General features: G+C 48.3%; 1 protein-coding gene across 1 annotated transcript in view; it reads left to right on the top strand.

The window, feature by feature from the left end:
• LOC142469995 (kelch domain-containing protein 3-like) overlaps nucleotides 1-26,632 on the top strand; it is a 123,097-nt gene that overhangs the window by 12,679 nt on the left and 83,786 nt on the right. The window contains exons 4-7 of the mRNA XM_075576832.1: nucleotides 334-376; nucleotides 5,303-5,381; nucleotides 12,601-12,689; nucleotides 24,761-24,907. Coding sequence (XP_075432947.1) covers nucleotides 334-376; nucleotides 5,303-5,381; nucleotides 12,601-12,689; nucleotides 24,761-24,907 — 358 coding nt within the window. The remainder of the gene's footprint in view (nucleotides 1-333; nucleotides 377-5,302; nucleotides 5,382-12,600; nucleotides 12,690-24,760; nucleotides 24,908-26,632) is intronic.

The following is a 26,632-nucleotide window of genomic DNA, read 5'->3' on the forward strand; positions in this document are numbered from 1 at the left end:
CTGGAGCATAAGAGGACTCAATTTCTTCATAGTACTATGTCCAAAAAATGTAACTCAAGGAAAAGATGGGCTACTAATTTGAGTTGTTTATTTTATTGGGGGTGAAACGGGGTGCACCATTACATTCATGATAAACCATTTTATGTGCTCTGTGGAATGGCTGCTGTACTGTATATTACAAGCCCTTCCATTTTATGACAACATAAGTTGTAAAAGGGGGATAAAGTAACTTCCCAAATTCAATTGGCGCTGGGTTTGAAATAGATTATTTTGGAACATTTATCAAGCATATTTATTCCATTCTTGGTATAACCTCAATTTCCCTCTTTCTAGGATGTGGAGCCAACATATTTCAATGATTTTTACATGCTTACAAGTAAGTTTTTAGTTTTTTTTTAACCTTGCGTAAAAGGGATAAAACGGTATAATTTTCTGCTTTGTCATTATGGGCGTATGGAAATAATGTTACCATATTTTATAATTTGGTGATCCAATAGACATAGTTGTGAATAAATTTAAGGGGCTGTAAACTTGTGCCCCATGTAATGGAAATGGAGATGTAAAATGCAATCATCTGACTCTTCGTATTCCCCCATAAGTAGGAGACGGAACCCTACAATCTACAGACCACAGGATGTCATGTCGTGACCCCAGCCAAGGGAGCAACAGCTAGCTAGGCATATTAAAAAATCACAAAAACCCTACGTAGATACTAAAGCAAATTAATGTAAGACTATACAAAATATACAAAAGACGACTGTTAAATGTCTTTTTACGTCTTTTCTATAGATTACACCAGCATAACAGAACTCCGCATTCTAATCTTTGCACACAAAAACAAAATGTTTATTTTGAAAATAATGACTTACCTACAAAAATAGTAAGAATGGCGATCATGACGTTCCAAATAAATGATGGTAATCTTAAGGATGGTTGGACATAGTAGTTTTCTGTTGGTATCTTGATGTTAAATCCTCATCTCTCCTATCTCAAGATATTAACAAGTCTCCCCTCTTGCTACATCATGGTGATATTAAGATGTTCTGCTCCTTCTCTCCCTCTGAGTCTCCTGTTCTCTCAGCCTAACTGCTGTCTATTTATCCAGATAAACCCACCCAGTCAGCCATAATAACTTTAAGTGTTATATCCTAACATAGTATTTACATACAGTATGTTATACCACTGATATCACAATATGTCCTTGTGAACATATAAGGAACTCAAGCTTCTTTTTAGAAATGATTGCCTCAACATATTATCAATTGTCAATGGCAACTATCTGTCTCTCATTGTCCTTTCTCCAAATCAGCGTTTCCCAAACTTTTTTTTCCGTGACCCGGTTATTTTTGAACTTCTCCTTCGTGACCCACTAAAAATTTTATCGCCTATAGGTAAAATAAAACAGTTATGAATGTCCATACAGATTTCATATATTCTCCCAATCCCCTCTATTCTCTCTCTCTCCCCCCCCCCCCATTCTCTCTCTGACCTGCACAGACGCACACAGTCACTGACCTACAGACACTCACACAGACAGACCAAACACACACAGCCACTGCTGGCCTGCACAGACACACACAGCAACTGATACACACAGTGGCTGTGGCTGAAAAAACACACACACACATACATACATACACACAAAAACACTAAGATACATACACAAACTCTCTCCCCCATACACACACACAGATACATACACACACACACAGATACATACACACACAGATACACGCACACACACACAGATACATGCACATGCACACACACACACACACACACATATACACGCACACACACACAGATACATGCACACACACACAGATACATGCACACACACACAGATACATGCACACACATATACATACACACACACACACACACACACACACACACACACAAAGATACATACACACACACAGCCACTGATACACACACTCCCCCATATATACACACACAAACACACATTCTCTCTCTCTCCCCTATACACACACACAGCCACTGATACACACACACACACTCCCCTATGCACACACACACTGATACACACACAGATACACACACACACTGATACACACTGATACACACAGATCCACACACACACCCTATCTCCCCTACACACACACACACACCCACACCACACCCACCACACACACACACACACACACACACACACTCTCTCTCTCCCCTACACACACACACACACACACTCCCCTATACATACACACACACAGCCACTGATACACACACACACACACACTGTATTACAGAGGCAGCGACGGATGTGAGTGACTGGAGATGGGGGGCAGGGGGTGCGGGGGAGAGAGGAAAGGCTTGCGATCCGAGCATGAGGCTCCCCGCCTCCCCCTGCCCACCATCGAGCGCGCAGCCACCACTGCCCACCCCCGCGCCTATCTCCCGCACCCATCTCCTGCACCCGCACCAAGGGGACCGAGGGGAAGGGAGCGCCAGGAACGGAGGCACAGGTGCGCCCCCGCAACCACTTCCTACCTCCTATCACGCCGGGCATCGTGTCCTATTGGGAAACGCTGCTCCAAATGTCTCAGAACCGCCATATGCCTCTACTCTCAGCTAGGACCTACAGTTGTCAATAATCACTCAGTGTCAACCTAAACATGGCAGTTCAAGCAACTTAAACCATAGTAAGACCTGTATGTCAATTCTGGTTGTTAGAATAGATTAACCACACCTCTTCTACTTAAAATACTTCACATGTAACTGAATCTAGGAAGATTTTACATTATAAGTTCTACAAGGACCTTCAAACTCATTGCAGTGTTTAAGCATACTGTATTTACTTATTTTTGTAAGACATATTTTTAACAATTGTCCTATAATCAATCATTCATTCAAATGCTTGAATTTTTAGAGGAAAAGAAAATTTCTTAAAACGACAATACTATGGTTAATACAGTAATACTTTTATTTAAAACTGTTTTAATAGTTACAGACAATTCTATTATTGTAATGCTATTGTATTATTAACATAATTATTATTATACTTGCCTATATTATTATTATTTTTATGTGATTAAAATGTAAGTAGTGCCGTATATTTTAGAGTGAAACCGAATTAGTTAATTAAAAGCTGGAAAAGCTTTAAGAATAGTCTAAGGAGGTACATAGTTGCAACAAAAACTGATGGTGACTGGATGTGCCTATGGAAGAAGAGGGGTTATACTGAAATAGTAGCAATAGTTGTGATGGGAGGGGGTAACCAGGCTATATAATAAAGGTCAAGCCCGTTTGGTTACCCCTGCTCCGTGTATAAGGGTTCCAGAGACTTAGCTCTTGGGCCCAGTAACATTGTATTATTGCATTGTACTTTGTGTAATAAAAAACCTTTTTTGGGGTTTTTTCCTTTCTGGGCACGCCATCAAGCAGGGATTGTTAGTGTATGAGTTTCAAGGGCGTTTTTGCAGAGGAGCTGTTGTCCGAATGTGCCTAGGAGGTTGGGTTTCAGAGTTACCGGTTCCCCAATAAATGTCTCCAGGAGTCATGCTTGATTCTTTGATACATGTAAGCACATTGTCCCAGCAATACTTCCCCTTGAAAACATAACCGCGACTCACCACTAGGCTGCCCTGCTTCAGCATAACTCGGAAAGGAGAATGAGGCAAAGGGATCACTATGCATTCCTTTAGCTGAGGGAAACCCTGGGTTAACGGGGGGGACCCCAGCTAGTGCCAAGGTGACCCACAAACAGTATATGGTTTGTGGGTGTCCAACCATATACAAGGTTGGGGGGACTCAGAGTCCAAACTGAGTCAAAGGGAAAGTGTGTGGGGAAATAAGGCAGACAGAAATAAAGAGACAACGTCTTTTCCTTTCCTGTTCCCTATACCCTAGAGACTCCAAACTTTGGGAGTCTAAATCTTAGGTGGGGTTTTTGGGTGAAAAGCAAGTCATTTTGATTGCAGAAAGTCTGGGGACAAAGTTACCGATGGCCCTATAATTGTCACCATCGTACTCGCCCTATTTTCGGGTACCTGTGGTGAGTTGCACTGGAGCCATACAGTGTCTCCCAGTCTCCTAGTTTTCAACCCCAAAATCCTCACCTAAAGTCCCACATAGCTAAAGGGGTTCCCCGAGGCTCAGAGTTTATTAAAGTGTATTTTAATATGTTTCAACATTCGGAACCCATATCCAAACAGGCAGCCCAGGCAAACCCATAGGCGCCAGAATATCTGCTGGACATCGGAGTTCAAAGCAGCCAGAGGATGCCCAGAGGTGTGAACGGCATTTTGTTAATGGGGAAAGGCAGCGTACTAGGTCCAGAGATCAATGGCAGTCCTCCGGGATGCCACATGTTCTGCCAGACCTAGGGGCGCCTGCCCAGCGGGTGGCATTGGGGTAGCTGGGGGGAGATGTGGCAGGCTTGCGCATTTCCCTTGGCTATTTAAAATTTCCTGCTGATCTGGCTTTTCTACCCGGCTTGGCACTGATTGGCTGCTTGAGAAAGTTCCCACGTGCTGATTGGTTGTTGAATTCTGCCTCTATGTTTCAGCTAGAGCCGGGAAAGCTATGAGAAGCCATGAGCCAATCAGATTGTGTGTCCCTCTTGAGTCAGAGCCAAAAGAGCGTGGGCTGGCTTTTCAAAGTTGCTTTGTGTGAAATAGCAAAGCAAACGGCTTCGATTTCAAGCCTGAAAAGCCTGCCCTCCAGAGACGAAGTTCCGACTTTTGCGCCCAAGTTCTAAGAAACGAACATTGCGGTCGCGGCTGGAATTTCATTCAGATTTTGAGTTCCAGGAGATTCAAGCTGACTCATGGTCAGGAGGGACCAAGTTCTGTGGACAAGAACGTAGTGGTGGCGTCAGGAATTTCATGCCAATTTGCGTTCCAGGAGATTCCGGGCTAAATCCCGGTCAGAGTAAAACTCTCCCAATAGAGTGTCCAGCACCTAGAAAAGTCTAGTTTTCGACCCCAGACCCCCAGTAAGTGTGTCTTTTCGTCTGTATTTTGTGTTCCATTGTGTGTATGCGGATTCAAGTTGAATAAACTACAATTTATTTCACTACCTTGTTTTGCTCAATGAATGATTCTGGTAAAAAGGTGTAAATAACCTGGTCTCCTGTGACAATAGTTTATACAATAAAACTTTTGTCAGGACAATCTAATATGCTCATAACTTGCATTTACACTTTGATTCTGCTGGGGCGTTATGCTGCAGAAATATATGGTAACAAAGTGAATAATGGTATTAATTTACATAGGTTACCTGCAGATTCATGTTTATCGCTTTTATGCAACTGATATACTGTAAATGTGTTAATCAACAGTTACTCTAGGGGATTCGACATGGGAAGTGATCCCACAAAGTGGCCATATCCCGAGTCCCAGAGAAGGACATCAAATTTGGTAAGGAAAGGATTTATATTTACATACTGAGATACTTCTACTGAAATAGTGAAATAAAAGAGGTATTGCATTTTTGTTTGTCCAGAATAATTTACATTTTAAAGTGACAAAGAACCATTATTAAAACAAACAATTTAATTACTTTGCTACGTTGATTTACGTGCTTTTTCCCCTTATGATTTCATAATGTTTTGCAACCATAAAACAGTTTCAATAGTTATAAAGTCTATTGCTTTAGATATATGTTGCTTACATTTAGCCTAGGGCTCATGCAACATATATATTTTTTTAAATCACTTAGCTTATCATATTTATAATTTTCTTTAAACAGTACTGATAGTGTATACAGCTCTGTACATCCTGTAGAATTATAAGGGGGTTTATTCATTGAAGTACAATAGTGGTGTAACGGGTATTCCACCCCACCCAATCGCATATATAGTGTGGGTGAGTAGAACATGCGGTGTTACCGGTGTGATGCGTATACCTGCAGGCTCACAGGAGGTCTGAGCCTCCGCTAGTGAGAGCCTGGGGTGAATCCTCTGGAACGTATCTTCTTTCAGCGCCTCCACCTATGTAGGATTCTATGGAAATGTAGAATGACCCTACATAGGAACCCACTCAGAAACCACACACACAGTGATTATATAACTAACTAGCTGAGAGACCCGGCGTTGCCCGGGATGTAATGTTCCCGTTCCTCTCTCTCTCCTCCCCCCTCTCTCTGTTTGTCCCCCATTCACATCAATCCAGTCCCCCCCCCTCCCTCCCTCCTTTACAGCTTCATGTAGCGTGTGTGCGTCAGTCACTGTGTGTTTGCGCGCGCGTCAGTGAGTCTGAGGCAGAAACACAAACACACACAGACTGACTGACGCACACACAGTCAGTGTGTGCGTGTGTCTCAGTCAGTGTGTGCGTGCGTGCGTCAGTCAGGGTTTGTGTGCGCGTCAGTCAGTGTGTGCGTGCATGCGGCAGTCAGTCAGTGTGTGTGTACACGTGCGGCAGTCAGTGTGTGTGTGTGGGGGTGTGTGTGTGCGCGGCAGTCAGTGTGTGTGGGGGTGTGTGTGCGCGCATCAGTCGGTGTGTGTGTGTCAGTTGGTGTGTGTGTGTCAGTTGATGTGTGTGTGTCAGTCGGTGTGTGTGTGTCAGTCGGTGTGTGTGTGTGTCAGTCAGTGTGTGTGTGTCAGTCAGTGTGTGTGTCAGTCAGTGTGTGTGTGTCAGTCAGTGTGTGTGCGCGCGTCAGTTAGTGTGCGTGTGTGTGTGCGTCAGTCAGCGTGTGTGTCAGTAAGTTGTGTGTGTCAGTCAGTGTGTGGGAGGTGATGTGAGTGGAGCGCCGGGGAGGGGAGCACCAGGGAGGGGAGTCAGGGGAGGGGAGGTGAGCCAGCAGCGGGGAGGGGAGGTGGGTCAGCGCCAGGGAGGTGAATGAGCGGCAGGGAGGGAGGTGAGTGTGATGGGGGGGAGGAGAGGTGTGTGTATACCCGGCGTTGCCCGGAGGCAGGGGGGGGGGGCGTCAAAGGCAGGGGGGGGAGCGTCAAAGGCAGGGGGGGGGAGCGTCAAAGGGAGGGGGGGATGTTGAGCCGTAGAGAGCATGCTCTGGGAGGTGGGGGGGGGATAGTGGGGGGGTGGGGAAGTGGGGGAGCGACACACGCGACACCTACCTGTACTTCCGGGCGCCGCCATCTTCTCACTGGGCGCCGCGAGGGAGGAAGGGGGTCCTTCCGGGCACCGCCATCTGTTCCAGTTGGAGCGGCGGCGGGGAGGGAGAGAGGTGAGTTGTAGCGGCGAGGGGGAGAGAGACCTGGCGTTGGCCGTGAGTAAAATATCCCGCTCCCTTCTCTTTCCCTCTTTCTCCGTGTTCCCCAGAGGGGAGGGACGAACAGTGGACAGGAGGGGGGGGATGAAGAGTGGACAGGAGGGGGTGGGGACGGACAGTGGACAGGAGGGGGGGACGGACAGTGGACAGGAGGGGGGGACAGTGGACAGGAGGGACGGACAGTGGACAGGAGGGGGGGGGGCAGGAGGGGGGGACGGACAGTGGACAGGAGGGACGGACAGTGGACAGGAGGGACGGACAGTGGACAGGAGAGGGGGGGAGGTGGACAGGAGGGGAGGGAGGTGGACAGGAGGGGGGGGGAGGTGGACAGGAGGGGGGGGGCGGTGGACAGGAGGGGGCAGTGGACAGGAGGGGGGCAGTGGACAGGAAGGGGGGGCAGTGGACAGGAGAGGGGGGGGGGAGGTGGACAGGAGGGGAGGGGGGAGGTGGACGGGAGGTGGACGGGAGGTGGACGGGAGGTGGACAGGAGGGGGGGGTCGGTGGACAGGAAGGGGGCAGTGGACAGGAGGGGGGGCAGTGGACAGGAGGGGGGCAGTGGACAGGAGGGGGGGCAGTGGACAGGAGGGGGGGCAGTGGACAGGAGGGGGGGGCAGTGGACAGGAGGGGGGGGGGCAGTGGACAGGAAGGGGGGGGCAGTGGACAGGAGGGGGGGGCAGTGGACAGGAGGGGGGGCAGTGGACAGGAGGTGGGGGGCAGTGGACAGGAGGGGGGGGGCAGTGGACAGTGACAGTGACACACACACACACACACACACACACACACACACGTCTCAGTTGATGCGCCCTTTCTCACTTCCGTTTGGCGCCGGAGGTGGGGGAGCGACACCTACCTGTACTTCTGGCCGCCGCCATCTTCTGACTCAGCGCCGCGAGGGAGGAAGGGGGTCCGCCATCTTACGCGCCGCGTGGCAGCTGCCTGTTCCCCTGCCGTGGGGGGGGGGGGGGAGAGGTGATTTGGAGCGGGGAGAGGTGATGCCGCTGGGGAGGGGGGAGAGGTGATGCCGCTGGGGAGGGGGGAGAGGTGATTTGGAGCGGGGAGGGGGGAGAGGTGATGCCGCTGGGGAGGGGGAGAGGTGAGTTTGAGCGCCGCTGGGGAGGGGGAGAGGTGAGTTTGAGCGCCGCTGGGGAGGGGGGAGAGGTGATGCCGCTGGGGAGGGGGAGAGGTGATTTGGAGCGGGGAGGGGGGAGAGGTGATTTTGAGTGGGGAGGGGGAGAGGTGATTTGGAGCGGGGAGGGGGAGAGGTGAGTTTGAGCGCCGCTGGGGAGGGGGGAGAGGTGATGCCGCTGGGGAGGGGGAGAGGTGATTTGGAGCGGGGAGGGGGGAGAGGTGATTTTGAGTGGGGAGGGGGGAGAGGTGATTTTGAGTGGGGAGGGGGGAGAGGTGATTTGGAGCGGGGAGGGGGATAGGTGATGCCGCTGGGGAGGGGGGAGAGGTGATGCCGCTGGGGAGGGGGGAGAGGTGATTTGGAGCGGGGAGGGGGGAGAGGTGATGCCGCTGGGGAGGGGGAGAGGTGATGCCGCTGGGGAGGGGGGAGAGGTGATGCCGCTGGGGAGGGGGGAGAGGTGATGCCGCTGGGGAGGGGGGAGAGGTGATGCCGCTGGGGAGGGGGGAGAGGTGATGCCGCTGGGGAGGGGGAGAGGTGATGCCGCTGGGGAGGGGGAGAGGTGATTTGGAGTGGGGAGGGGGAGAGGTGATGCCGCTGGGGAGGGGGAGAGGTGATTTGGAGGGGGGAGAGGTGATGCCGCTGGGGAGGGGGGAGAGGTGATTTGGAGCGGGGAGGAGGGAGAGGTGATGCCGCTGGGGAGGGGGGAGAGGTGATTTGGAGCGGGGAGGGGGAGAGGTGATGCCGCTGGGGAGGGGGAGAGGTGATTTGGAGCGGGGAGGGGGAGAGGTGATGCCGCTGGGGAGGGGGGAGAGGTGATTTGGAGCGGGGAGAGGTGATGCCGCTGGGGAGGGGGGGAGAGGTGATTTGGAGCGGGGAGGGGGAGAGCTAATGCCGCTGGGGAGGGGGAGAGGTGATGCCGCTGGGGAGGGGGAGAGGTGATGCCGCTGGGGAGGGGGAGAAGTGATTTGGAGCGGGGAGGGGGAGAGGTGATTTGGAGCGGGGAGGGGGAGAGGTGATGCCGCTGGGGAGGGGGAGAGGTGAGTTGGAGCGCCGCTGGGGAGGGGGTGAGGTGATTTGGAGCGGGGAGGGGGAGAGGTGATGCCGCTGGGGAGGGGGAGAGGTGATTTGGAGCGGGGAGGGGGAGAGGTGATGCCGCTGGGGAGGGGGGAGAGGTGATGCCGCTGGGGAGGGGGAGAGGTGATGCGGCTGGGGAGGGGGAGAGGTGATTTGGAGCGGGGAGGGGGGAGAGGTGATTTGGAGCGGGGAGGGGGGAGAGGTGATGCCGCTGGGGAGGGGTGATTTGGAGCGGGGAGGGGGAGAGATGTGTGTGTGTGTGTGTGTGTGTGTGTGTGTGTGTGTGGTGGCGCGAGCCGAGGGGGAAGAGAGTGGCAGTTGGGTGACGTCACACACAGCAATCTGATTGGCCAGAGGCTGAGGACCAATCAGATTCACCGCAGATAGCACTAACCTCACTAACCATTCGATTTTATATATTAAGATGACTTTACTAACAAATAATAATAACCTGTGTCCCTCTCACGAGGAGACACTAACAGTGACGTCTCGCAGGACGATTCCCCAACACTAGGTGATCCCACCCAGTGTCCCAAGAACCCCACCCAATGTCCCGTACTCCTACAGAGATAGTCAATGTGTGACTGCGCAGTCACTAAGAACCTCTAGGCCTGTTGGTGCACATATGATGATATAATACCTGCCGAGCACTCCGGTGCTCGGGTCAGCAACAATCTTCTCAAAGGGTCAGACGTGTGATGAATCCGTCTGATCCTCCAACCGAACTCCTTGCACGTGCGGACAGCTAGGGCGGTCCCACTCTGGAATCGTCTCTGGGGACCCCAACGTGGGTCCAACCGCTTCCACAGGAACAGCAGCAGCCGCTGTGTCCCTATCTATCTAAGTGGTACTAACGTGACAGGAACCCTAACCTAGGGCCTGTCCCTGTAGTACAGCAACCTGTAGTGGCTTGGGGAACTCCTATGGCCGGTAGGGGTAATGACCTGTCCCACTCCCCTAACTACCCAAGTCCCTTCAGCCTCACTACTGTCTAACTAGTCCCAGCGCCTACCGCAGCAAGCTGTAGCTCACTGGAGGCTGCAGCCAACGTGCTGCGCAACAAGGTGCCTGCCGGTCAGACCTTACAGCACTGCCCGCTGTGACTCTGACAAGGCAGCACTCCAAACTAGGGGCCGCGTCCCTCTCTAGGACCTCCCTAAGCAGTTACCCACCCAACTAGTGGGGAGTTGGGGCCTACCTGGGGTGTAGGTACCTATATGGGGCAGAAGCTGCACTCGCTCCCCGCACCCTTCCTTCCCTACAGCTCCCTGACTCCAACTCTCTTAACTGCAGACTTCCCTTTTTCCAGCTCCCACTAATGTAAGTGGCAGGGTCCCTAACCTGAGGGCTGCCCCTGGCAACACTCACCTTACTGGGGAGCTGAGCTATCTTGGACCAAGGGGGTGCTGGCCTAGTACAGGGGAGTCCCTCTCTCCTGCACCCTACCTCCTTCCTTTGTCTGTTCCTTCCTCTGACTTCTTCCTGACTGACTACGCAGCTCTCGGCCCGCGAAATGTATCCTTTTCCCCAGGAGCTCCCTAAGCCCTATTGGCTCCCGGGTGTCACATGGGGCATACAGAGGCTCATGGGATATGTAGTCCCAGCTCAGAGCCTTCCCTGGTAGGCTAGGGGTTCGCGGGCTTTCCTTACCCTCCACTGCGCGTGCGCAAGCTTTCCCGGCTTTCTCTCTTCTCCCTGAGCTGTCCCTATGCTCGCGCGAACTATCCCTGTCTCTGGGGCTCTCCCTGCGCCTACGCGTCCCTGCGCATGCGCAATCCTCACTACAATGGCGGCACCCTGCTGGTTCGGCCGCCGGGACCTTAGAGACGCGATCGCGGCCTTAGCAATGGCCCGATCGCGTCCCCGGCAACCGGCCGCAGGCAGGAGAAGCCGCGCTGCTCCCTGCTCCAGCCCCCACCCTTGGAAGCAGCCGTCGGGTCGTTCGGCATCCGTGCTCGAGCTGCTCCAGGGGAGGGGGGTCTCCAGGAGCCACGGGAGCTCCAGGCTATAGTGGCAATCGGACACTATCACACAGAATCTCCCAATAGAAGTTTGCCTGTGGTTAATGAGAACCACCCAACAAGTTCCTGCCCTGAATAACTTGAAATCCATTTTTTTTTGTGCCTGAGGTACATAGGAGATAGAGGGACCCTGTGATTCAAAACTGGTTCCTGCTTTAGAGGTCATGTTCTTATCACTAAACTATTCCTTACTCTTTGCCTTCGGGGGTCTCTCCAGGTGTGGTAGAAAACAGGAGTTATCTAACAAGTAGCCTGTTGAAACACCATTTAACCAATCAGCTATTTAATATTGCGCTGTACATTTTATGCTACTAAATCTTCTTGGATAACCGAGTGTGAACACGTTTATCTGAGTCTGCTGTGACATTTTGCAGCGAGTGCAAGCACCGGGAAGATACTGATCACGTAGAGAAATCCATTACTTGCTGGGATATTTATGAATCTGACTACAGTAAATGTGAAGCTCAGTGAATATTCCCTGTTTATCAACAGCATGGGACATTTAAAGCAGCAATGTCTTGATCATAAAATTAACTTTTTTGTTGTTGGTTATTGCAGTATCTTTCTTTCTTTTTTCGTTCTGCAGATATGGAGACATTTGCTTTTAATTAAATTTTTAAATGCCAAATAAAATGTTGGACGCTTTTTCATGGCTGAAGTATCAGAAGTGGGCATGCCCTACCATATACTCAGATCATGATTTTAACTAAAACTAGGAAACTAAAGAACAACCGTAATGGATGCTTTGTCTTTCTGGGTCTCTACAACACCTCAAAAAGAAAGGGAAAAAAAGAGTCACATACTTAAATTTAAAAATTCCTTTTTTTTAGTTAACCTGGTAGATATTTAGTACATTATCTACAAGAATGATTTCTATTGTATTATTTAGCACATATCTGCTTTTAGGCTTTTGATCACTTTTAAAACATATACTTTTAACACTCTAAAGAAATATTTTATGTTTACTAATGTTAACTGCTACAATAACTAAATAGAAGGTTATATATTTTAAAAAGTTACTCCATTTTGTGGATGGTTTACCCCAAAAACTGTTTTGGAATAACTGTTGAGATGAGCCCTCTGTCAGTTCCTGGCTCCCAAGTGAAGATCGCATGTTGATACAAGCAGGTTACATGTAAAATTGATGAGTGACTTGCAAAAATGTTTTATCTCATGCATTCACAGTGTTGTGAAAAGAAAGATATATTTATTTGGCGGTCGCTCTAATCGAGCCACAGATGAATGTCTACCAGGAATATATTCCTTTGACCTAGGTAAGAAGAAATATTGTTACAGTATGTATTTAAAGGTACAGTAATATGTTTAAAGCCCTTGGCACCGATTTTAAAGATCGCACTGGCTAAAATGAAAGAACAGCTTAATTTTTATGACCCTGTCATTTGTATAACACAGCTAATAGTTTCACTTTTTGTTCTCAATTGAAACGCTAAATGATATGGTGATGTGGTAGTGATATGGACATTCTGTGCACATCATTTGGAAAATACTATCAGGGTCTTTTCTGTGTTTCATCCTGGGCCATATGCTGACAGCTTTTCCCATGAGTAGATGTTCAGGTTAAGAGGGCATTGGAATCCTTGGCAAATTTGTTTTGACAACAGTTGTTGCCAGATCAATGCTTGGGGTTGATCTGAGTATTTCAACACTGGGAACCAAGTTTAATAAGAATATTTTATTTTTAATACTGGGCAGTTTGTCCACCTAACCAAAACTGCAAGTCAAAGGTAACGCTCCTAGCACTGCAGTATGATTAGTACATAGAAGACACACAGGTCAATTTTTACTAAGCAGTTTACTTCTGCCGCAAGTGTCTTTTGGCAAAGTACAGCTCAATAAATATGGACCTTTATCTTATACAGAAATGGACAGAACTAGCAAATTAAACATGTAAAATTTGCGATAATTCAGCCATTCCTTAGATAATTCCCATAGTGATTAATTCCCCAACATAGTAGGTTTTACTATCATGACATCACTGAAATGAAATTATGTACGTCACTCTCCAACAAAAATACAAGCAAGGGAAGGGGAGAATAGTCCTGTTGAAGGCAAAGTGACATCACACAAATAAAGAGCTACTGTATTGTAAATAAACCAAAACCATTCAAAACAATCTGATGTAACGACCATGAATTAAATGCCTAACTAGTCTAAGATATAATTTACCAAGGTACAGTTCTACAAATCTCTGTCACTTAATGTGGTGACTTAACGATAGGGTAAGACTAACGGTGTACCTTCATAGGAAAATAACATACAGTTACCTTAAGCCACGGTTTGTCCCATAAAGAGCATAGTGTTTACTACAGATGTAGCATCTCCTATCTACCAGCTGCCGTAGAGCATGTGCTGGTGCACAGTGTGCAAAGCGTTGACCGTCCGCGGCACAGTGCATAGAAGGCCGTAATGGCCCATCGGGATTAAAACAGCGGGAGTCCCTGCGTCTGAATGGGACTCATCCTACCAGGCTGCACCTGTCTGTAAGAGTAACGCAGTAAGAGTGAGACTGAATCAGTCACTCTCTCTTCGTGCCTCTAACAGGCGACCTCATGGCTTTTATTTTATTTTAATGTAGCCATGCCATCTGTGGCTACTAGTTTGCTTCCCTCCAGGCAGTAAGCCCTGGTACAAGCTGGCCTGGCCAGTAGTTGATATAGGTTTTCCCCTCCGAGGACCTGCACTTGAGTGACAGAGGGAGGTGGTGACATCAGGCCTGGGCATGACCAATCATGGGACAGACCTAATGCCCTCCTCCTGGCTGTACTTAAGGGCAGTACCGCCCCAAATTCAGAAGTGCCTTTTCCCACTTGAGGAAGGCAGGTCACACAGTGAAGAGGCTGATTATTGGCCCTTCTCCAGTCTTCTTCCTTTCAGGGCAGAGTTAGTGTGAACCATACCTCTGCCTCTGCAAGGAAGGCAGGGAAGAGCTAGGATGGTTGCGGGTGCCATTGACCTGTAGTGATGGTCCAGGGACCATCCTTCCTGGGTAGCCGAGAGAAATTGCATCAGGCAGAAGCCTGCCTTGTTACTGTGCCGTATAAAAGAGAAAATAAACCGTTCCTGTTGCTATAACTCCTGCCTGGTGCATGACCTTACTGGGGGGAGAGGTAATAAGTTCTACCATGGAAGATCACCTTTAATTCCTGGAGCCTACGGCAGATGGAGGTGCTGCACTGCTAAAGAGACATGTAGGGTATGAACCCCAGAAGCCTATTCCTGTGTTCCCACTACCACCAGTGGACGACTCAGCCCTCCTGTTGCCAGCAGGTATATGCACCATACACTGTGTTAATGGCCAAATCTCCCACCGGTTGGAGGAAACACCATTACATTTGGAGGCGTTGCTGAGATCTGTAACAGGACAGGCTTTCAGCAAAACAAAGCTGGAAGTAACAAGGTACGCTTCCAGAGCAAGTGCTTATGAAGGAGAGAGGCTAGGTGTAGTATCAAGGGGACAGTCCCCACAAGGAACTACAGCTTAGACTGCCCTATCGGGTGAATGGTTTGGAGACGCAAAGGGTATTGCTGTTCTAAGTTGCCCTGAGGCGGGTAGTCGGGATGCCTAAAGGGGGTGCTCTGGTTAACTGAGTCTCAGGGACCTCTGGAGAGGGTCCGTGATGCTGGCAGCCTGGAGGGGTGGTGTAAGGGTACTGGATAGGGAGTATCAGGAAGGGTGCCTGGAGTTCAAGGTGTCTAGACCTCTCCACTAGAAGAAGCCCAGAGTACCATTAGCCAGGAGCCAGATCATAGAACCCCAGAGTTCTTGCAATGGACTGTAATCGTGTGCAGCGTATCGAGATGGAGCTTTGCTAGCCTGGGGTTCAACCTACTCTTGGTAGACTGCTAATCTATGTGATGTGAGGTCCCTCGAGGAAAGGATTCCTGTCGGAATCGTGGTCACTGCATGGTCTGTGAAGGAATTGTGCACAAAATGGTGGTTTCCTTGTCCGGGAATGCGCCACGTGAGTTACATGAGCTAAAATGGCATCTCCCACCAAGGTTGGAGAGCGCACGTGTTGCTTGCAAACAGATTGCACGTGAACTTTTTGCAAAGTTCTGCAAGGGTCTGGCGCCAAAGACAGTACCCCCACACAAGCGATGTGACAGGCTCAGACAGGAGTCAGACACACGCCCCGTCCATGTCATCGGGTGCCCCTCCTCTAATCTCCACCAGAGGGAGGGGCACGCCGACAGCCAATGCCTGAAGACTTGAGAACAAGGGAGGTCTCGGATGTAGCGAACCACACCCTCAGTTTGTTGGAGCATGGCGAGTGAAAGGAGTGAGCTACCTGTTGCTCTTGTGCATGTGTGTACAGAAAAGAATGACTATGTCAAACGAGATGGAGTTTGTCCACTATCAGCTGGATTGTTGAAGGGAAGAGGTAGCTCAAATGCCTATATCCCAAATGCGACTTCTCAGGCGGCGACCTGGTCTGGGGAGCCCAATGTCCCCACTGCGGAGCACGTTTCCTGAAGCCCACGCTGCTGCGGCCTACGGAATTCGCAGAAAAGGATGCGACTGACCCCAATACTTGGGCGGTCAATACTGCTGTTAAAGCAAAATCTACCTTAACTATGGAGGGCCCGTGTGTCCTTGACGAGGCCCAAGGGGATTCGAGTATCCCGATGATTACAGAGCAGACTGAGACGGTTCCAGACCTGGTCCCCACAGAGGAACCAGAGATGGTCAATGAACTGGAACCAGCCCACGAGCACCCGGGTAAGGTGACTGCCTGGGGTGATGAGGCACTGTTGTTCACAGAGGCACATGAGCTGGGACCGGCTCTGCTAATTGCCGCTGGTGAATCATATATAATCCGGTGCCTTTCCCGTGCGAGGTGTCCCTGCCCTCTTCCTCCTGTACCAGTAGCAGACAGTCTTCTGTGGTGTTTCGACCGCTGTCGAATATGCCGACCGACACTGTGGAGGAACAGAACAGTTCTAATGGCTCAGAGACGTAGGTGTCCTGCGACCATAACCGCAACCGTGAGACTTGAAAGTTGTGTGAGTTTACCCTTCATGGAGGTGTCCGGAAGCCGATCCAGGGATTATCCCATACCGCTGGAGGTACATTCCGGTGCTGATGTCCATGTGGCAAAAGCTGATAAAGACAAAGACAGCACCCCTATACAACGGCTGGGTGGCGATGCCCTTCAGGTGCGGGATCTGGACATGTGCCAGGACCCCGTGCGACCAGCCAGAGATGATGTCATGCTGCTAGCGACTGCTGGGGCGGTTGAGGTGACTCCAATTTCCGCTCCAGTGAGTAAAACTCCCACTAGTTTACAGAGAACTGCCTTTATTCAGTCCATGGGGCCTATGCAGAGAGCAGCGCTATTTCGAAATTCGCCATTTTTTGGAGAAAATCGCGCAGAAAACAGCAGAAAATGGAGATTTCGGAAAACGCGCCAATTTTTCTTTTCTATTTGTAAAACTCGCCTCGCGGCTGGCGAGAACCTCAATCTCGCCAGTTTTAAAAATATCCTAATGCAGAGAGGCGCGAACGGCATCTAGCGGCTGTTCGCGCCAATAAAATGGCGCGATTGTCTCCTTTTTGCCTCGCCAGAAAAAATTGGCAAGAAGCTGCCGCTCGCGGCCATTGCAAAGGGAAAAAAAAAGCCACGAATTTGTTTTTACACGTTTCTGAAGCGCGCATCTCGCCAATTTAAACTCGCCACACGCATCCATGTTAAACATAGCAGAATTCGCACTTTTCTGCATATGGAGAATAAAACTCTCCAAAAAAGCTACTTTTTAATAAATTCGCCATTTTTCAAATTCGCTGCTCTCTGCATAGGCCCCCATGTATGAGCGCAGGGCTCAACAAAAAGCAGCAGAAGTGGCCAAAGAGGAAGATAGGCCTCCGGTGTATTCGGATGTCCCAACCCCTTGTATTTGCGGGCCCATAGGCCCATGCCAGCCCCTACAGCTCACGTGGTCCGAATCACATTGGTGTCGGGTCTGGGTAATGTAGCCTTACGAGACACTGACAGGGACTCGGATACTTTCAAGGCCCCTTTACCTTAGACCAGTACAGCTGGTCTCCAGGTGTCTTGCCGCCCTTCTTTTACTGGGACTTCCGAATGGAATTCTAGCAAGGGAACCCCTCCTGCCAGGATAGCCCAGGGTGGGGCTCCACCTGGGGAAACTGATCAGACCACACGAGATCGATTCTCTAAAAAGAGGAGCCTGCGGGCCTCTAAGACTTATTTTTTCTTCAGATTGGAAGGACTAGTCTTATGGGAATGAGATGTTAATAGATGATAAATGTGTTGAAGAATATGTACAGTATGTAGTGTAAATATTGGATTCAGCCATTATGCTATGTCTTTGGATTCTGATGTTTTAGGTGTCTCAAGCAAAAAAAATAAATGTTCCAAAGCACTACGGAATTTTCCAAATTAATTTTTTGATCAGCAAACACAACTTTCTCAAGTGAATAGAATACCCAAAACTGTAAAAAGTCCAACATAAGTAGTCCCAAACACAGGTGAAGTTACTTTAAAATCATGACCGGTTGTCCCACGTGGATCTCCCTCGTCGTCCTCTTCCACATTCAGCCGAATGCGCGCGCATCAGATTCCTCCTCCCATGCCGGATGATGTCATCACACCATCACGTCTTTGGTCCTGGATCCTGATTGTTCCGGTCCTCTCGCGATCTTTCCATCGTGGGTGTCATCTGCTGTGGAGGTTGGAGATCCTGGCTTCCCATCTCTGGTACCTCTGATCGGACCGCACGAGAACGGTACTCTAAAAAGAGGAGCCTGCGGGCCTCTAAGACTCTTATTCCTTCTTCAGATTGGAAGGACTGGACTTATGGGAATGAGATGTTAATAGATGATAAATGTGTTGAAGAATATGTATGCAGCGTAAATAGTGGGTTCAGTCATTATGCTATGTCTGTGGATTCTGATGTTTCAGGTTTCCCAAGCACCACATGAAACACTGGATCCGCTGTAGTAACACCAACCGTGTCCTTACCGTGGTGGCATCCTAGATTTAGGGGGTATGTGCCATTTATGGATCATACTGGGTTCCTACTAGAGACCAGGGATGTAGTAGACCATTGGTGGGCTGATGGAAAGTTTAACCCGAGGAATCCGCAGAGATCAAGAGATGCCGGGAGCAAGAGATTAGTCTGGGTATAATACAGCCTTCGGGTGAAGCCCTAGATAACTATAATTCCCCGGTTAAAGAACCTTTGTTCTGGGTTCAGCCAGGTCAGGCTGAGGGCCGGCGCCTAACTAAAATCAGCTGAGCCGAGAGACATGTTGTCCAGAAGTACCGGAACTCGCATGGGTTCTAGTACCCCTATGTTCCAGAGCCATTGATGAGAGAAATTGAGGAGAACCGAGAGAGATGGCTAGTAGAAGCCGTTAGAACCTATGTCATGGAGCATGTTAGGAACACCTTCCATAATGCGGAGGCACGGGTGGCTTTCTTGGTTAAAGTGTGGACGGTCGGGAAGTCAGTGTACATGGACCGGGTGGAGTACGTGTCTGAAGGGCATCCAATAAAGGTTTTTTCCATTACTGTAATTGATGACTCAGGAGCCTTAGTTAGGAAACTGGATCCTGAGCACTATTATTGATTAAAGAGTTCTCCATGTCGGGAGAGAATTTTGTATGCTCATACAGGCACGTTGGGTGATACATGCCAATAAAACTGTATGCTTTGTAAACACAAAAAAAAACAGATAGGCCAGAGCATCATACAAAATGACACGACATATAGTGCAATACCTCAGTGCTTATCTGCTCATGAAAAAGGGTAATTTAGTTAAACCCTTTGGCCAAAAGGTTATAAGCCTGCAGCCACTTCACAGCATGCCCAATCTGCAGGTCGTAACAATACCTGGCACAATTCTCATGTACCTCTCTTTTCTGCTGAAGGGAGAAAGACCATACTGAGTCTGTGATTCACAGGATCATGATAAAAACTGCTAATTGGAAAGTGAGGCGGGGCGAGCTTTAAACCATAGGGAGGAGGGCCACACATCCAAGCAAAAACATGCATGTATGCTTTGTATTCACTGACTATATCATGCATAGTAATGTGATATTAATTATGTGAAATGTTATACTGTTATTTTAAGTTTACCTTCAAGGATGGTACCCGAAGGTTTAGACCCAAGTGTGGACATTGGGATTCAACCAGAGGGACAGTGTAGCCATGCAATCTGTGGCTACTAGTTTGTTTCCCTCTTGGCAGTAAGCCCTGGTACAAGCAGGCCCTGCTAGTAGTTGATATTGGGTTTTCCCCTCTGAGGAGCTGCACTTGAGTGACAGCGGGAGGTGGTGACATCAGGCCTGGGCATGACCAATCATGGAACAGACCTGATGTCCTCCTCCTGGCTGTATTTAAGGGCAGTACCGCCCGAAATTCGGGAGTGCTTTTCCCCAATTGAGGAATGCAGGTCACACAGTGGAGAGGCTGATTATTTGGACTTTGTAATGCTGTGCTCACCACAAACAAGGCGGGACCCCAGGACTGAGGTGGGAATTGGTAGAAACGCCACCCACAGCCATGGGGGCACATCTGGAGAGTGGGTTGGAGAGGTCAGAGTTGTCGTAATACTTGACAAGGTCAGAGTAGGAGAGGTCCGGGTTCATAGAGGGTACTATTAGCCAAGGTCGGGATTGGAGATAGTATAATAGTTGTTGTCCAAGTGCCGAGGTCAGGGTTGGAGAGATGCGGAAGGTCAGAGGAAAGCCGGAGTCAGTAAGCCAGAGGTGTGGAGTCCAAGGATAAAGCCAGGTCGGTACATGAAGCAAGATACAGCGAGACAGGGCAAGACGAGACTGCGAAGGCAAAGTAGAGGTGAAACACAATGATTCATGGATCTACGCTCAGCTAATTTTCCAGAGGGGCAGCTGAGCATAAATAGGGAAGAGCGTCCAATGAGCCACGTGGAGGTGTATGCAGAGCGAGGGCTGTGATAGGGCAGAGGCAGATGCAGGAAGAGCCTGTGATGATGGGGAGGATTTGGCCCGGGATTAAAGGGGTTACACCCCAATTGGCCACCCTCTACCCTCACCTGGGAAGCAAGGGGTTAACTGGACTGAGGTCCAGTAATGTGTTTTTACCTCGCTTCAATATCCAAATGCTTATTCCCCTGTGTAACTGTATTGTGTTATCCTAGTGTCTGCACCACACACACACCGGGGCTTAAGGGGTTAATGAGCTACAGTTTAAGAAAATACAAATGTGGTGTGTCTTTTGAGAAATATCTGGGCTTCAAAAGGCTTGATTGAAGTTTGGGTGTGAAAAGGTACAGAGGGGGTTTGGTGTATGTTAACATATATTGCTGGGAGACAGCTAGGAAAGGAGTTCTGGGGCATTGGGTGTGAAATCTAACACCAGGTGACAAATGTCCACTACCCAGAGGTCTCTGCTTCAAAGGAGGTATTGATGGGGGCCAGGGGTGCGGTTACGCAAGGAGATATCAGAATGAGTGACCGTATTAAATATAAGAATATTATGAGATGTCCTCGGCTGAACATGCTAAGAGTTACATATGTGTATTCGTGGGACTGATTCGCACATAACGAGTACAGACACCTGAGGTTTAACAGATACTAAGAGCCAGATATTAATATCTCTCTTAATTTTAGTATTACACGGTAATATTTAGTCTTATTGGGAGCGTCATGCGTGTTGGAATGTATAAATACCACCATTACATTAATAACACAGTATTGAAGCAGGGGATATCCGGAGCTGAACTGCATTAATTGCAGCCTCGGGGACCCCCTGCTTCTCGAGTTACAGGCCCCGGTATGGGTGAAGGTAATGAAGTGGTTAACCCCTCCCACTACACACCCGAAAGGCCTAACCATCCACCCCGGGGCAACTACCCCCCTTCAGCCACCACCACTACAACCAATAAACATTCAAATACAATACAAACGCCAAAACAAGCAAACGTCTGTGGCGCAGGGGACAGTGTCTGCCATGATGGAGCTGCGTAGGTTTCATGCTTCTCAATGGGACCCCCTGCAGCATTAAATCCATTAGTGCCGCTGCCACTGTGGTCACGTGACCATATGTGGCAGTGGCACCAAAGACTGTTAAGCTTGTTACATCTTTACATTAGTGACAATGAAATGCAAATGAGGTATTATCATAGTATGGCCAATCCACTGAAGTCTGTAACGGTTAACGTGGGAACTTAACTTTACGTTATTTAAGTGAAGTCATGTCTGTTTTTGGCTACTAACCTGCCCTGCCTAACATGTAAGTCCTGGAACAGTGCAGGCAGTGTTAAGCCCAATCCGGGTTTTCCACAGCAGTGAACAGCTCCCTTGAGTAGCAGGGGGGGCGGGATAAGGCCTGTGTTCTGCTAAATCCTCGGCTCAGACCTTGGACCCTTCCCCAGGGTACTTAAGGGGCTACACTTCCACTTTAGCCAGTGTGTCTCTCCCCCGAGAGAGACTGGTCCCACGGAAGAGGTGTGCACTGCTCTGTCACCTTCTATCCCCTCCCTTAGGGGAGTGGGAGTGAGGACCATACCTCCTGTTCCATCAGGGAGTAGAGGAAGAGCAAGGACCAACCTTTGGGGCCCAAGCCTGGGGGTTGAGTCCAGGGACCATCACAGGGCTGGAACCCAGAGTATGCAGAATATGCTGTGTATCCTGTGCTGTTGCCAATAAAGACTGTTCCTGTTATAAAATATACTCTTGTCTGAGTTTGCAATATATCAAGAGGAGTATTAGAGAGTTCTCCCGCAGGGATTGCCTCCAGCACTCCTGGAGCCTGTGAGAGATGGAGGCACTTATCCAATAGTAAGAAAGAACCAGCTATCACCCCTAAAGCCTGTCCTGTCTTCCCCAACAACACCGGCGGAATCTCAGAGCTTCTGTGAGCCAACGGGTACTCAGCACTACTACTGTACACTCCTGGTAACGGGGGAATCTCCCAGACGGTGGGGGGAAACACTGTTACATAATTTATAGCTAAACTTGCCATTATTCCCATCCTGCACTGAATCAAGGCTTTTGCAGTGTGTATATGGCTGTAACGGCACAGCTAGGCATAAAGTATGTGATGGGAGGGGATAATCATGCTATACAATAAAGGTTAAGCCCTCTGGTTAAGCCTAAAGCCGTGGGGTCCCTAGCAGCTAAATAGCATCATAAGCCAGGGACCAGGGATTATACATGTGAAAAATAAAGTGACCCCTGCTTTTTTCGGTTTTCATGTTCCCTTGCCCTAGAACTGTGAAACTTCATATGTGTAAGCTTTTTAGGTGGGGTATTTGGATAGAAACACAATTACTTTGTTTCCAGGAGTTAGGAGGCCGAAGTTACCGGTAATCCTTTAATTCTCCGAGCAGGCATGATTTGCCGGTACGCAGGGTGAATTACACCGGGGCAACCCAGTGTCCCCCAGAGTCTCGAGTCCAAATATCCCAAATCCATTTCCCTTCTAAGTATAAGGTTCCCCAAGGTGCATACTTTATTAAAGTGTACTTTATAATGTTTTACAGCAGCGGCAGCTCTTATTCGAGCAAATGCCGCTGGCTGTATGAGGCTGGGAAGCGGGTAGCCGCGGCGCGTGGCGGCGCACTGTGACGTCACAGTCACAAGCGCGCCCGGCTTCCCCGTCTTCCCCGGCTTCCCCAGGCTTCCCCGACACCCCTGGAGTTCAAATCTAGGTAAGCGGGGGTGCGGGGAAGCAGAGGGGCAAAGTAGAAGCCGGGTTCGGGGTGTCTTTGGGGGGGTAATTGCGCGCGATGTGGAGGGGGGGTGCGTGGGGGAAACGCGGCGGCGCGCGTTTTTGACTGGCGGCAGCTGGGGTAGATCCCGGCATGCCGCCGGCATTCACTCGAATTAAAGATGTCGCTACTGTATACATTTGTTATAAGACTCTATGCAGTCAGCCAGGGCATAAGCATAGACGCCGGCATGTCTGTATAGAGTTCGTAGTTCAAAGAGGAGAGGATGTCCAGAGGTGAGAAGACCGTTAATGGGTGAATTGCCAAGTCCGGAGAACAAAGGGCACCCTTTGGGGACACCTTTTGTAACTGCCAGACTTGTTGAAGCCTGCCCAGTGGGTGGCAATGTGTTAGCTGGGGGAGATACAGCTCATAGGCCCTTCTCCCATTGGCTATATCATATTTCCCGCTCACCCGGCTTTTTGAGCCGACTTGGCATGCCTCCTCCTTTTGACGTCAGCCAAAGGACGAGCCCCTATTCCTATTGGCTGGCGAGGAGGAATTCCCACGCTCTGATTGGTTGCTCCCTCTACCTCCATGCTAAGGATAGCTTAACGGAGTGTAAGTAAGGAGATGGCCGAGTTAGAGAACCAGACCATCCAGTGACTTGAGCCGATGAAGCTAGGGCGGGCTTTTCAAAGTTGCTCTGTTCAAAATAGCAGAGCAACCGGCTTTGTTGTGAAGCTAGGAAAGTGTGCCTCGCAGATACCGTGTCCCCTTTTTTGCGGCCAAGATCTACAAATCTAAAGTACTGTACCTGTCCCTGGTCAGGATTTCTTGCCAAAATCAGTTCCAGGACGATCAGGACGATGTCACAGTCAGGATTTTCTACCGAATCTCGGTTCGGGACAAGGTCCCGATCAGTGTAAGCCCTTGCAGCAGGTGCCCTAAACCTAGGAAAGGCTAGATCTCAATACCCAGACCCCAGTAAGTGTGCCTATTTCTGTCTTTTGTGTTTCTGTTTTGTTTCCGAGGTTTTATCCAAATAAACCCCATTTTGTTTCACTGCCTTGTTTGTCTATTGAATGATCCCGGTATAAATTTGTTAAAGGTCCGAGTCTCCTTTGACAATGTATATAACATAGTGTTATTTTCCTCTTCACTTACGCAAAAGCCCTATTTCAGGGTCTTGATAGGAGGAATGCCAAGGTTGAAATAAAGTTACGTTATTGGACGATAACCCAATGTTATGCTACAAAAATGTGACATTGGGCCTATGCAAATGAATTGTAGTTCGGGCATTGTTTTGCCTATAATTAGCTTTGAGGATGCCATGTGAACTCTGGGTTTTAGGTAACGTCACACTATGAGTCCTATTTTAACTGAGCTTTGTGGATCTAATGCTAAATATATTATTGCTTTTGGTTCATGATAATGGGGGGTGGATAATGGCACAAATTTACAATATTTCTAGAATGCCTGTCATCACAATAGTTGAAGATGCCAATCATATTTGTATTGGAGCCTAGTAACAATAATAGTCGCCTGTAACAATATAATACTATATTGTACCTTAACACAAATAATGTGAAAAGAAAATGTATTTCTTAGGATAGAATAAAGTTACGTTTATGTCCATGTTAATTTTTTTTAATGTACGTTGTAGGTACCTTAATGTGGGAAAAATTAAAAACAAATGGAACTGCACCTCAAACCGTGAGTCACAGTGTTGCAGTTGTAGGTGAAAATATATTTGTTTTTGGAGGAATTCATCATGGAAAAGCCGTAGGTGATCTGTTCATGTTCAACACAGGTACTGTAGGTGTCACTGTGCTTTCATAACATACACTGTCTGTAGTCAACAACAAAAAGACAATACCTTTGTATTAACTGTGTAACATATGGAGTATGCTTCTAGCAAAAGACACTGGGTGAAGGGGGCTCCAGGAAATTCCTTGAAATATGCGAGAGTGTTCAGAGCTAATCGTAGTTAACTCATAGCAGCAGGGAACCAGAAAAACTCAGCACCAAGTCAGGGATCCAAAAATAAACTTCTTTCTTTGTTATCTCAAACCACAGTTGCATAATCCCTCAACATAAAATGCTGGGAAATAATAAAACAGATAGGAGAAAGAGACCAACATGTTCCTCGTTCAAATCTTTTTCAAGGGCTCCGAAAAACAACAATGCCCCTTTACGTCCTTATATGCCCCAAATGTACCCCATGTGATAGGCACCCGCCAAACCTGGAATCGTGCCTAAAAAACATTGCAATACAAAAAAAAATTATACAAATGTGCAAATTGTCAAGAAATCTAAACACTCTTTAAAGGAGGTTGTTACAAATAACACTCCACTCAGAAAAAAAAAACTTTGTAAATATATTTCCCTAATCAGACATCTTGGTTCCAATGTATTAAAGACTGTTGTCCAATAAGTTTACCTCTATAATAGTCTTTGTAATCTATCTCCCCCTCTGGGGCCTATCTTCACTAGTTTAATTGCTGTAAATAAATTACAGCACTTGTAATGCTTTTTGCAAAATGATACGTATTTGGCATGCACACAACAGAGTTTTATTACACATGCCCTTGAAATTATGCTAACACAATTATTTTCTTTTTGATTCAAGATATTATTTATAAGCAATGGGAAGAACGATGGATGGGGAGTACTTTTTCACCATCTTACGCCAACTTATTGTTTGGAAGATCAATGTATTTTCTCAGAGGTCAATCCTTTTCGGGATCGGATCTTTGTGTGGAGGCGCTTTATCAATGATATTATTGTGATTTGGAGCGGTTCAGCTAATGAGCTAACTTTGTTTATGAATCAGTAACAACAAGTAGAGCTTGCGCTTCACACAGCATGGACTTTTTGGATATTTTTCTATATGGGTACAAAAATAGGTTAACACAGATTCCCAGCAAGCTCAAACTCCCACACCCACCACAAAGTGACACTTTGTGGTGGGTGTGGGAGTTTGAGCTTGCTGGGAATCTGTGTTAACCTATGTCTCTTTTGGAGGCTGTGGCACCTCCTCCCAGAGCTCACTCCTCCCCCTTCACCCTTTGAGTTGGAAGGTCATTTCACTTGCTGCAGGAACAAGACCCATTATGGTTCCCCTCTCACAGAGGTAAGGGGAAGGGTTCACAGTGTAGTGTAGGACCGGCATTATCTTGGTTATACCTTGACGTTGGTATGCAGGCTTATGACGCCTTTGGCCAAAGGGTTAACTAAATAACCAAGTATTTTATTATTATTGAAGTATTTTACTCTATGTGTTTTGTCAATTGGATGCGGCATTGGGCACCCCCTGTCTCTTGTTGGGTACAAAAATAGGCAACTCTATATAGAAAAACAAATTACAGCAAACGCCATTTTGAGTGCTAAGACTTTCCACCCTAAACATGTTGTGAATAATATCCCTACACGGTAGTATTTAAGATTAAGACACAATTACTCTGAAAATAGTGATTTTTTTTTGTTTGTTGCACAGTGAAGTTTTATAACAGATTCCTACAGAGGTTATTGCTAT

This window comes from Ascaphus truei, chromosome 1, assembly GCF_040206685.1.
Source record: "Ascaphus truei isolate aAscTru1 chromosome 1, aAscTru1.hap1, whole genome shotgun sequence".
Taxonomy (NCBI): domain Eukaryota; kingdom Metazoa; phylum Chordata; class Amphibia; order Anura; family Ascaphidae; genus Ascaphus; species Ascaphus truei.